The sequence below is a fragment of the Thamnophis sirtalis genome, unplaced genomic scaffold, assembly GCF_051295495.1.
Source record: "Thamnophis sirtalis isolate CommonGarterSnake01/CBP01778 unplaced genomic scaffold, rThaSir2_p1.2 scaffold_2, whole genome shotgun sequence".
NCBI classification, from domain to species: Eukaryota; Metazoa; Chordata; class Lepidosauria; order Squamata; family Natricidae; genus Thamnophis; species Thamnophis sirtalis.
Window position 1 is genome coordinate 9,480,315 of NW_028261382.1, and position 13,027 is coordinate 9,493,341.

The window sequence follows — 13,027 nt, forward strand, 5'->3', positions numbered from 1 at the left end:
ATCAGGCGTGATTCATTTAACAACTGCCTTGATTAGCAATCGAAATTCTGGTCCCAATTACGGCTGAGAGTCAAAAACTATCTATATGCAAATTATGCCAGTAATAATTTGTGTCATTTGTGTATGATGTCATTATCTATCTATCCATATAAAAACAGCTGTGGGTGTCTATGTTCCAGCATAACTCTGGAATGCCTTGAGCAATTTCAACCAAACTTGGAACACAGATGATTTGCTCTCTGGAAACAAATACTGTGGGCGTAAGACACCCCTAAAACCCCTGTGTGTTCTGTTAAGATGCAGCCTGTTGTGCCTTTAAATGGCCTTTACTGTACTTCTACTATGCAGCGCAGTGGAGTTGCCATGGTAACAGCTCCACAGTACTCCACAAGGCGGCTCCCTCTGGCAAGAGGGAAAACCCAACATTACAAATAACGTTTGGTCGCGACATTTTCCCTCTGCATTTTCCCTTTGCACCTTTGCAAATTAGAATATGTGTTGTTTTTTTAACCACTGCAGTTTCTCTTTCCCCAGTCTGACAAAGAAGCACCCCCATTCTACCTATGGCTTTGTTTATATAAGACTGCAAGCCATGATTTGCTTCATTATGTTTTATTCAATAAGCCACAAGTAACTAGGCTCACACAACATGCTGATGCACAAGCCAAGATTGACTAACCACAGTTGTTGGGTTTTGCACTGTAAGCTAAGTCAGAAGGAAACCACAGTGTGGTTTTGCATCTTGTGTTAATCAGCCTATGTGAACCAGGGAGGTTTGTATCTGGAACAGTTGTTCTTGGAGGACAAAGCTGGATATAGAAACTTTGAAGGCCTCTTGTTATTTTAAGCAGCTCCTTTCAAGCTTGTAGTCCCTGTATTAAGGATAAAGCTTTGTTCCGGTAGCTAAAGCAAACTTCTCAATCATCTACAATCACGCACAGGCAGTTTTTCTGGCTTTGTCAGAATTATAATCCTCCTCCTTATCAACAAATACATTATATTTCCCTGTTTTTATTCTCCCTCACTTGTTAAATAATCACATACCTGGATACATTTGCCCTTGATCCAGTACACAAATGCAGTTCCTGGGTATAGAGCATTTTCAAAGTGTTTGAAGTCCGAGTCCCCTACAAGCATGTTTCTTTAAGGATTTTGAGCTGAGCCAAGATTTATCCACTGCCAGAAAACAGGGAATTGTAATATTCCATTGTAATTCTTAGGATGGCGAAAAGCAAATTAACATGCAAAGGTTGATCAAGCTGTAACACACAACTTGATGTTTTGATGGTGCTCAAAAATGGGCAGAAACCAATAATGCAACGTAGTTACTACTACACTCAAATATTGATGTCCCCTAGATATTCACAAACTTAGCCAGAAAGAGTTGCTGTACTATGCTGCCTAATTTAATAATTATATACATAATTGTATATCTGAGGGGAAATGGGCAACTATATCTTGCTCCTGCTAGCTGCTTTTAGCTGACCTCAATATATGAGCATCCTTCAAAACCTAAAAGGGTGATGCACTGCACAGGATAATCTAACAGACGCCTCTTATCTGCCATGCAATTCTAAAAAAATCAAATCCCAAACAAACTACCATAACTCAGCTCTAGGAATTATTTTGAAAAACCTGCTAACCACCCCCTGGGCACCCAGAATTAAGAGGAAGGCGTAAGCAGCCCTTCAGATACTAACAGAGGGGCTGGAACTGACAAGAGCATCCCCCAAGCGCCTGGGAAGGGCCCAGGACTTTCTCTGAACAGCTGGCGTTGCTACGGCAACCCACCCACTCTGCCTAGCAACCAGGTACTTGCCCTCCCCCTCCCAGTATTAAGGTTCTATTTAGAGATAGAGATAGGAAGAGGGGGGGAAAAGTATAGAGCAGCCAGCTGCAAAAATCTTGGGGTAAAAATAAAAGCACCTAAGGGAGACCTAATTGTGCTTTTTTGGGTGTGTGTGTGTGTATTTGCACACTTATCTCACAGAAATCAGAGACGTAGGTTTATATACACAGCCAATGGATACAATTATGTAGGTGTATGTCAAATATTTTTCAAACTATCATATATTTTGTGTGTGTGTGTAATACCTTTAACATTGTTCTCTATTACATATATGTATGTACGTAAAAATAGCAATGTTAAAACTATTAGATATTGATATATTAGATATAATAGCTTTAACATTGTTCTATATATGTATGTATATGTATGTGTAAAAATAGCAACGTTAAAACTATTAGATATTGATATATTTTTCATGGGAAAACTGTATTGTTAACAAATGGAAAAATAACGAGAAGAGCAAGTGTTTTAAAGTTTGGCAAATAGCTTTAATAGCTGACAAATAATCCCCCAGTTGTTTTTTTTAAAGAAAGTTGATCTAAAGGCACAATATGATCTAATCCGAATCCCCTTCGTCTCCCTGATTTCCAAAGAGCAACTCACTTTAAAAAAATCATTTAGAAATTATTGGGGGGGGGATACAATTTGCATAATGAACCCGGAAGTCTCTGTAGGTCGAGCGTCGTGGTTACTCTTCAATTTCGTATCTCTGCCTTCCTCCGGATCGCCGGAAGGCCTACTGTCCTGCGAGGTTGAGGCCTGCCCCTCCCGTACTTTACACCCACCCACGTCCCCAGAGGGGATCCCGGCGACTCGGGGGTCCAGAGAAGCCGCCTCGCGGGGCCTTTCCTTGACTCCGCCGCCTGGAAGAGCTTCGGCCGGGCTCGCTACGCCTCGCTCAGGCCGGGAGACTTAAAGGGGAGGCTTTCCTGCGGGTTCAATCCAGCCGCGGTCCTCGAGAGTGGGCGATGAGCTTGGCGGAGGCGCCGGAGGTGGAGGCGGGATGGCCGCCCGGAGCCTTGAACGACCCCGCCTTAGGTAGGTGGACTTGGAGCGCCAGGGAGGCCGAAGCCCGCTGGGGGTGATGGGACTTGAAGTCCAAGGAGGTCTCTCTCTGTCTCTCTCTGCATAAAACTTTCTTGTTCTACTTTCCTCCTTTATATATATTACATTACATTACATTATATAATATAGGACAGTAGAGGAGGAAGATTGTGTGTGTGTGTGTGTGTGTGTGTGTGTGTGTGTGTGTGTGTGTAAGCAAGATAGTAAATATCTTCATACATGCTGTGTACACACACACAGACACACACACACACGTGTTCAGGTTAAAAAACAACTGTGCCAATATGTCCCCACCAAACGTAATTTGTAATGTTGGATTTTCCCTCTATGTGTATATAGAGACACAGAGACGCTGTCACATCCATACGCTTACTTATTTAGCCACCCATCATGGAATGGGAATGGGAATTCTTTATTGGCCAAGTGTGATTGGACACACAAGGAATTTGTCTTTGGTGCATAAGCTGTCGGTGTACATAAAAAGACAAGATGCATTCGTCAAGAATCATAAGGCACAACACTTAATGATAGCCATAGGTTACAAATAAGCAATCAGGAAACAATATAAATCGTAAGGATACAAGCAGCAAAGTTACAGTCCTGCAGTCATAAGTGGGAGGAGATGGGTGATAGGAATGATGAAAAGACTAATAGTAATAGTAATGCAGCCTTAGTAAATAGTTTGACAGCTTGAGGGAATTATCTGTTTAGCAAAGTGATGGCATTCAGGAAAAAAACTGTTCTTGTGTCTAGTCATGTACAGTTTTATACATACATACATATATAAAATAAAAACATGCACATATCTAAATATTTTTCATGTATATATATTTACATGGGTGTGTATAAATGCTTAGTGTGTTTGACCTATATAACCCGTAGTTTTGCTTTGGGAAGGGCTCTGCTGCAATCCTTTGGCGAGGAGCCCAGCGATCAGTGCACTATAGTAAACACACCTTGGTTGCATCTCTCTCCATTTGCTCCTGTTCTTAATTTAATTACAGTACACAAAACAGTAGGAAGCTCCTTTGGGCAATAAATCACCTAAAAAAAATTAAATGAAGCATGCTAATAGTTGAGCTTCTTTCTCCTTGATTTGTCCACATTATTGAGAATTAGTAAGATACACAGCAATACAGTCCTTGCCTTACAACCATTTATTTAGTGACTGTTAGGAGTTACGACAGCACTGAAAAAAAGTGACTTAGAACCAATCTTCACACTTAACGACCGTAGCAGCATTCAAAAAGTGGTTACCAGTAGCTAATGTGATACACTTTCCGTTCGTTCCCATGCTTAATGACTTCATGATTCACTTAACAACTGCATTAATTCACTGAAAAAGCATGGCAATAAAAAAAGGATGTAATCAGGCATAATTTACTTAACAAGTGCCTTGCTTAGTAATGGGAATTTTGATCCCAATTGTGATTCTAAGTCAAGGACAACTTGTGTCTTAAGTAAAGTTTCAGTAGTATATGTAGTCCTTATTGTTAATAGGTTCTGAGCTAGTAATGCAGGATAAATAGGTAAAGGTAAAGGTTCCCCTTGCACATATGTGCCAGTCATTCCTGACTCTAGGGGGCGGTGCTCATCTCCATTTCAAAGCCAAAGAGCCAGCGCTGTCCGAAGACTTCTCCGTGGTCATGTGGCTGGCATGACTAAACGCCGAATGCGCACGGAACGCTGTTACCTTCCCACCAAAGGTGGTTCCTATTTTTCTATTTGCATTTTTTACATGCTTTCAAAATGCTAGGTTGGCAGAAACAAGTAACAGGAGCTCACTCCGTTACACAGCGCTAGGGATTCGCGTCTCTTAAATAATTATACATTGACAATTAATCAAACATTAGGCACCATGCAGTTTTAGAGCTTTCATTTTTTTAGTCATTTTATCCACCATGGTCAAGAAAAATGGCATTAGTTCAGTTCTTTTTACTAGCCTGTTATATATGTGGAACATTTTAAAGTTTCTTGTAACAGAGTTCTCCAAGTTTCTTTTTATCTAATCATTGTTTTCCATTTAAAGATATCACATTTTTAAGAGGCACTAACAGCATCGGGATCTCAGTGGGATGACTGAAAATTAAAAATGATGCAATAATTCTGAGAATTCTTGGTTCAGAAATTTTCCATTACAGTTTTTTTTTTAAATCAACCCCTTTGTTTCAGATCTTAATGATAATTCCCCTGATGAAGCCCTGGTAGATGACTTTCCTATCATAGATAAGAAAGCTGTGGAACAGCTAACTGAGGGGCTGATCTCACACTACTTACCTGACCTACAACGATCAAAACTAGCCTTAAAAGAACTCACGTACGTAACCTAAAAAAAATAGTCATTTAACTTTTTGTGTATGGTACACCCCTAAAACCGATAGCTTGGTATTAGAATGAATGCTTCCTCTTAACTGGGTTTCCTGTTGAAAGATCAAAATGATTTCTGTATTTATTACAGGGATATGCAGCACTGTTTGTGCTTCCCTGTCTACCATATTGGAGCTGAACGTTTATAGAAATGGGGGCCATAATACATTTGGGAAAGCTATTGAATCTTGAGGGGCAGATAGCAATCAGAATTTCTAAAGTGGAATTTTTCATATCAGCGTATGGGGTGTTCGGGGAGGGGGTGGCACTTCTGGTGTATGTCGTGTCCTTTTAGGGAAGCTCATTTTAGGGCAGCTCGTCCACCTTTGATCCTCACCTGTCACTCAGCTATCACCTGTGGCTCTAGGAGCTGTAGCATGCGCAGCGGCCACACCTGGGGCAACAGCTTCGACAGACTGGCCAAACCAGGTTGAGAGTAGCCGTTGGGTCGTTGACCTTTGGTGAGATAGGGAACTTGTCCATCCCGAGCATGTGAAGACAGATTCCGGGGGATTGAGCGGATGAAACCTACTAGAATAGGACGGCGGTCATGACGGCTGTTTCTGCAAGCGATGTGGTACCCTAAGAGCACGGCAAGACACGGAAGATGCTCTGGTCAACCACTGCGCCCGCCCATCTGCAATTGTCTCGACTCTTGTCCTGCTACTGGAGCAAGATGGAATCTGGGAAGAGAGTGTGAGGCTGACTCTGCACATCTCTCCCTCACTCTAGTCCAATTCAGGTCTCGATATCCCTGATGTCAAGGTCCTATTTGAATATAGTGGACAAACATCACTTTATTTTTGTAGCACTGATTTCAAAATGCATTTTAAATTACTCTCTATTTTTCTTTCAGACAGAACCAAGAAGTACTATTAGAAACCGTACAACAAGAAATTTCAAAGTTTAAAGAATGTAACTCAATTCTTGATATCAACATGCTGGTAAGTGTGTTTTTATTATGAAGATTTGTCTTCATTGGAAGATCTTTGCTGTTGAAATTCCCCTTTCTTGCAGAAATACATGAAATGTTTTGTACATAAATGGTGTCTTGTACTAATTGTGTCCTCATCCAACAACGAGTGTATATGTTTTCATGTACTAAAACGGAAACCGTTTGATTACGAACTGATTTAGGCATGTGCAAGCAGCCTGATTGTGCATATGGTTCAGGAGATAATAGACTTTGCTTCTAACGATGGAAATTATCATTGATGGCAGGAGCTGAGTTCAGTAAACGATTGAAAAGTAAAAGACAGTTATGTGTACAGCTATTCTGTAGCCTTTCAGAGTTTATAAAAGGATTCTTGTGTTTTATTTTTAGTGAACAATACCCCCGCTATAGTGACTTTAAATACTAGTATACTTTTCATGGGGATCTCACTAGCCAAGTGACTCTGAGCAGTTTACAAATAGTAACTGTGAGAGGGATTTTGGAGTCCTAGTGGACAACCATTTAAATAGGAGCCAGCCGTGTGCAGCAGCTGCCAAAAAAGCCAACCCAGTTCTAGGCTGCATCAACAGAGGGGTAGAATCAAGATCACCTGAAGTGTTAATATCACTTTATAATGCCTTAGTAAGGCCACACTTGGAATACTGCATTCAGTTTTAGTCGCCACGAAGTAAAAAAGATGTGGAGACTCTAGAATGAGTGCAGAGAAGAGCAACTAAAATGATTAGGGGACTGGAGGCTAAAACATATGAAGAACGGTTGCAGGAACTGGGTATGTCTAGTTTAATGAAAAGAAGGACTAGGGGAGACATGATAGCAATGTTCCAATATTTGAGGGGCTGCCAACGAGAGGTGGGGGTCAAGCTATTCTCCAAAGCACCTGAGGGTAGAACAAGAAGCAATGGATGGAAACTAATCAAGAAGAGAAGCAACTGAGAACTAAGGAAAAATTTCCTGACAGTTAGAACAATTAATCAGTGGAACAACTTGCCTCCAGAAGTTGTGAATGCTCCAACACTGGATGTTTTTAAGTAGATGTTGGATAACCATTTTTCTGAAGTGGTGTAGGGTTTCCTGCCTCAGCAGGGAGTTGGACTAGAAGACCTTCAAGGTCCCTTCCAACTCTGCTATTCTATTCTATTCAACCTCTTACTACAATGTTGGGCCTTCCTTGAAGGAATTATACCTAGAATATCTTTTTATGCATACTTTGGTATCTTCAAGAAACAAGTCACTTGTTTTTTTTAAGTTATACAGATTTGTTTTAAGCACACTATAAATTTCTCTCTCCAGTAAATGTTTTCTCCTCTTTAAGTTTTCAGAAGCGAAATACTATCACAATAAGTTGGTAAACATTAGAAAAGAGATGCTGTTACTGCATGAGAAAACGTCAAAGTTGAAAGTGAGTTTTATTTCACTCTTATAAATTCTTAGATTTTTTAAAAAGACTTTTTAAATCTGCTTCACAGTGCTTTGCAGCACTTTCTAAGCAGTTTACAGAGTCAACATATTGCCCCCAACAAGCATTATCAAAGGAATTGAACTCTTGGCAGTTGGCAGAGTTAGCCTGCAATACTACATTCTAAACCATTTGAGGAAAAATATGAAAATGAAATACTGGACTGTCAGTTGACCTAGCAAATCATGTCACAGGAATTTGGTAGGCATTAGGATTAATGTGTAATTTTAAAAACCTATTGTTTAGAATTTAGGATCGCGGTTCGTGGACATTGTATAGAATTTTCTCTCGATGAAATGAGCTCTCCTCCTCCCTAACAGTGAACTTTGCACAGGACACAGAAGTGTGCATAAAATGCAAAATGTAAAAGAGAGATCTAGAACAATGTTTCTTTGAAGGCTCCCAAAAGGATTTGAGTCTTTTCAACCATACAAAGTGTATCGATTAGAAAATGAACGTGTGTTTTAAAGATCAGGGAGAAAGGATAGAATGATCTGTTTGGAAGGACTGCCGTAACCAAGGGTGGGCTTCAAAAATTTCAGCAACGGGTTCTCTGCCCGGTTGCTGGGTGGTGGCCATGCTGGGTGTGGCCTAGTCGGTGGGGCATTTTCACCTTCTCCAGGCTCCGAAGGCTTTCCTGAAACCTCTGGGAAGGCGAAAACTGTCTCACCCGAGCTCCAGAGGCCCTTCCGGGAGGTCCATTTTCCCCCCTTCCCAAGCCTCCGTGTGGGCCCTACACTTGCCTCGCATCCAAAACAGGCCTCATGGAGACTCTGGGGAGGGGAGGGGTGGGCAGGACCAGCCAAGGGTGGGATTTGGAGGTTCTCTGAACCAGCCATAACGTTACCTTCCCTGGCTATAACCCTGAAACAGACGTATCTTTATAGCAGTGATGGGTCGCTCTGTCAGCTGCTCCCGGCTACTACCGGTACGGCTGTACCGTACCGAGAGGATCCCACCACTGCTTTATAGAATGAAACATAAGCTTTTTTTTGCAGGATCCTTTGTAATAGTGCATGAAGAGGAAATAAAAGCTAAGAGACCCCGGGGGAAATAATAGCAGAATAACAAGGCTGTGATACCCTCAGATCTAATCCTTTGGTTTTTCTGACGCTTCCTCCTTTCAGAGAAGAGCGCTCAAACTCCAGCAAAAGCGACAGAAAGAAGAACTAGACCGAGAACAGCAACGGGAGAAGGAACTGGAAAGAGAAAAACAATTAACTGCCAAACCAGCAAAAAGGACATGAAAGCCCAATGTGCTTTGGCTTGTTGTGCTAATTATAGTCACCTTTGGACTTTTCTGGGGAATACGACGATCCCCTTGCACTCTCCTGTTCTATTTTGCCAAGGAAGGTATTAGCGCAGTCTTCATATTTTTACCTTGCTGTTAGCAAAGGAGCTAGGAATGGAAAGTGTACCACAGTAGCTTACTCCTAATCACTTTTTGATTAATGCTTCTCTAATATTGCTGGGACAGATTTATTTTTTTGAACAAATAGGACACAGTCCATGGTAGGGTGTCTAACTTTGGCAACTTTAAGACCTGTGGATTTCAGAGAGCATGGCTGGCTGGGGAATTCTTGGAGTTGAAATCCACAAGTCTTAAAATTGCCAAGGCTGGAAACCCCTGCTCTATGGCATTAATTCCAACATCTTGCAAGGCCTCTGTTGGTGTGTATGTGTCCCAAACCCAGATATGTTCCTTAACGGTTAACTCTACCTCATTAAATGTACTCTACACCACACTTCAGGGTAGTTATCACTGATCTGTCCATATCCTTTTGCTGAGGGAGGGGCCTTTGCAATTGCAGGACGCATGGGCAGAAATCCTTGTGGCAACTTTTCTGAGTTCAGATTCTCCAGAGACAGACGGGTGGAATAGAATTGTCAGGATCTCACTGCTTCTACGGGATCTTGCTGGGTTAAGAATTGACGGACAACAGAAGAAACATCCATGGGAAAATATTGGTACAACATACAGGCGTGTCTTGCCCTAACACCTACTTTCAGGAAATACATACTCGCAAAACGCCGGGGGAAAGTTTTTACAGCTTGCGCCCGTCAGATCGATTCGGCTTTGAAGGAGACAATTGGTAACAAGCAGCATTAGAGTTCTAGAGGTGCAGCCTCAGTATCAAACACACAGGTAAGCACCACAAGGAAAGAACGGTGTCAACACGGACTGCCCAGTTGAATGCTCTTGTGTTCTCAGCAGTTGTTGCTCCTGTCAATCACCACAAATATTTCTCTGTTTCAAGTCCAGGCTGATTTAATTACTGTAATTAAGGGGGGGGGGTTTGTCATCAAGCACGATCTGTAATAGGCAACCAAATGCGTGATTAAAAAAAAAAGGTCTGCTTGCCTGGGGGGGGGTCGGGGGGATGTGTGATTGTATCATTCTCAGCCAACAAACAGAACTGAGGTATGTGAAGATGGATGGATGTTTCAACCTCAGCAATTTTGTGATATATGGACTTCAACTTCCATACATCTTAAAGTTGCTATGGTTGAGAAACCTAGGTATAGAGACACATTGTAAATAAACCCAGCGTTAAAATCATAATCAGTCTATATATATATATATATATAAAAGTGAAATACCTCTCACACATAATCATGAAATCTCCACAATTGTAAAGCCTGCAAACTTGAAATTCTGCACTTATGTTCCTCTTGCTTCTAGGTGCTGAGTAAAAAAGAATTTTTCGAAATGACCATCAGTATTCCTTATGCAGTATTATATTAACATGCATCGATGCTAAGGAGTTAGATGTTCTACTCCCCCTCCCCGTCCCAAAGGAACTCTGTTCCAACTGACAGTTGCCTTATATGGGCATGGCCAGCGCATGATTCATCTGGCCTGTGGGCTGGCCCGATCACATGGTTTTGTAGCGAAGCACGGGTATCCGCTAGTTATTTCAATTTCATTGTATTTAAGTACAATGACAATAAAGTTTAGACTTATACATAAAATTAGACTATACAGTTTGATTATGTATACTTATACGTAAAATTAGACTATACAGTTTGATTAAAAGGGAAGAAAATAAGCAAAGGATAATACAATAGTCGATGTGAGTTTTACATCATCCTACACGGTTGGGATCCTGGAGTTAAAAAACATGATCCATGGACTCAAAACTCAGTTCCGAGAGACAGGGCAAAGAAATGCCATGCAGGGAATGGTCAAAAAAGTGAGGGCATAGCCCACAGCTGCATAATGGGTATAGAAAGAGACTAAGAAGGGACCCTCCCTAGCTTCTCAAGATGTAAAGGAGATAGCATGAAATTTGTATGCTCAGACTTGCAAGATTGTGTTAACTTAGCCTAACATAAAGCAGAATTAGCCTGCTTGGTCATGTTTCCTATTTGGAGTACCCAGGAAGACTGACAGATTGTTAAAGGAACAAGGCTGCCACATCTGGGCAGAGAAGGTAGCTGGATGCCTTCAGACCAGTCACTGAGTTGGAAATAGAGAGGTGCTCTATTTGAGAAGGTCCCGACAAAACCATTCTAAAAATATTGCCAAGTAATTGGGTGCTCATAATTGTGTGAACACTTGTAACAACTCTAGTGTCAAGCAGCTCTTGAGTGTAAAATCATTCATGGTCACAGATCTCTTCCAGCTCTGTGTGTTTATATTACATCCTATTTTTCCTCCTTATCAAATGCCACAACAAGGATCTTTAAATATCTTCCGTGCTTATGAGGACATTACTGCTCAAGGGTGATATATTATCAGTCGGCAACATGCGCTCAACAGTCGCTTTCTATGAGCTTCAGGAGTTTCTTCAAGCTTATCTCCGTGTTTCCGGAATCAACAAACCTACTTTTGGAGTCAGACCTACAAATAGCAACTACGTTTGATGCTGGGTGCAGATACCGTAAGGAGAAAAATTTACAAATGGCTTCCTTCCTGCCAGCAAGAACGTTGAGTAAACCTGAAAGGTTTCTGAGGCAGCTTGTCAGGAATCCAAGTTGAGTTGTGTGGAGTGCCATAGTTTTCATCGTCGTAATGTTTGCTATAGTGCAGTAGTTGGGAAGATGTTGGATCAGCACAAAGGAAGCCCCGGTTGAAGTCCACCTTCCACCCTGAAAGATCCTAGGGTGAGTTTAGGTCAGACACTTTTTCAGCGCAAACAATGAATGGCCATTGTGCAGAAAAAGGGCAAGAAGAGTCTTAAGTACACCATCTTGAGCTCCTGGAACATGGCAACCTAGGGAACCCTGGGAGTTGAGGTCCACACATCTTAGAGCTGCCAAGATTGACCACTGTGTCCTCAAGGAAAGGCAGATATCTCTAAGCAATTTGAGGAAAACCCCACTGAGAGCCGAGGTGGCGCAGTGGTTAGGGTGCAGTACTGCAGGCCACTTCAGCTGACTGTTATCTGCAGTTCAGCGGTTCTAATCTCACCGGCTCAAGGTTGACTCAGCCTTCCATCCTTCCGAGGTGGGTGAAATGAGGACCCAGACTGTGGGGGGCGATATGCTGACTCTGTAAACCGCTTAGAGAGGGCTGAAAGCCCTATGAAGCAGTATATAAGTCTAACTGCTATTGCTATAAGTGAGATTAGACCAATATCCTTTTTTGTCTCAGCAATCAGCCAGAATTTTTCCATAAATCCAAGTTCTTGGATCTCTTCCTAGCAAGTTGTAGCTAGAAAAAAAAATCATGGCAGCTAGCCACAAGGATATGATCCAAATACTGCACAGGTTGTTGTTGTTTTGCATGTCGCTCTTCCAAAAAGGCAGAGGTTTAACTGCATCCTTGACTGTTTTATTGACCTCTTGACCCTGAGAAGGACCGTTTAGTTCCTTCCATCAAATTGAGCAAAGCTAGGCTCCCTTACCTATTTAATTCAATTTGTCACCTTTCTGAAAGCCAAGCGCCATCCCAAATAATTTAAATTCTAAACCCAGGCTGCCATTGCTAAAAGAGAAGTTGCATTCCTACAGACGAGAGCTGTACCAATGAAGCACTGATGACATTACTAGTCTGAGTAATGAAACATCTGCAAGAAAACAAGCTCAGAGAGCCCCCAAGGACCAGGGCTGTGGATGATGGCCAATGCACCTGGAAGGCTCTGAATTGGGGGGAAGAAGAACCTACCAAGGAACAGACATTCCTGAACCCCCTTTACTCCAGCCTCTGGGTGGAGTACAAACCCCACCCCCATCTCTAGCCAATGCTACTCCTACAAACGCCAAGAGCTCCAGACTGTGAGCAGCCGCCCTGGATTACGGCATAGCCCTTGGTGAGAAAAACTTGGCAAGGCGAAAGCGCTTAACCAGGTATGTCTATGGCAGTGGTCTCCAACCTTGGCAACTTTAAGAC

General features: G+C 42.0%; 1 protein-coding gene across 1 annotated transcript; it reads left to right on the forward strand.

The window, feature by feature from the left end:
• Window positions 1–2,570: 2,570 nt before the first annotated feature.
• On the forward strand, window positions 2,571–9,437 carry BLOC1S6 (biogenesis of lysosomal organelles complex 1 subunit 6). Its single transcript, XM_087704231.1, has 5 exons — window positions 2,571–2,887; window positions 5,087–5,231; window positions 6,138–6,225; window positions 7,549–7,635; window positions 8,820–9,437. Exons 1-5 carry the CDS (start codon window positions 2,818–2,820, stop codon window positions 8,937–8,939), a joined length of 510 nt encoding a protein of 169 aa, XP_087560357.1. The 5' UTR covers window positions 2,571–2,817; the 3' UTR covers window positions 8,940–9,437.
• The last annotated feature ends 3,590 nt before the right edge of the window (window positions 9,438–13,027 follow it).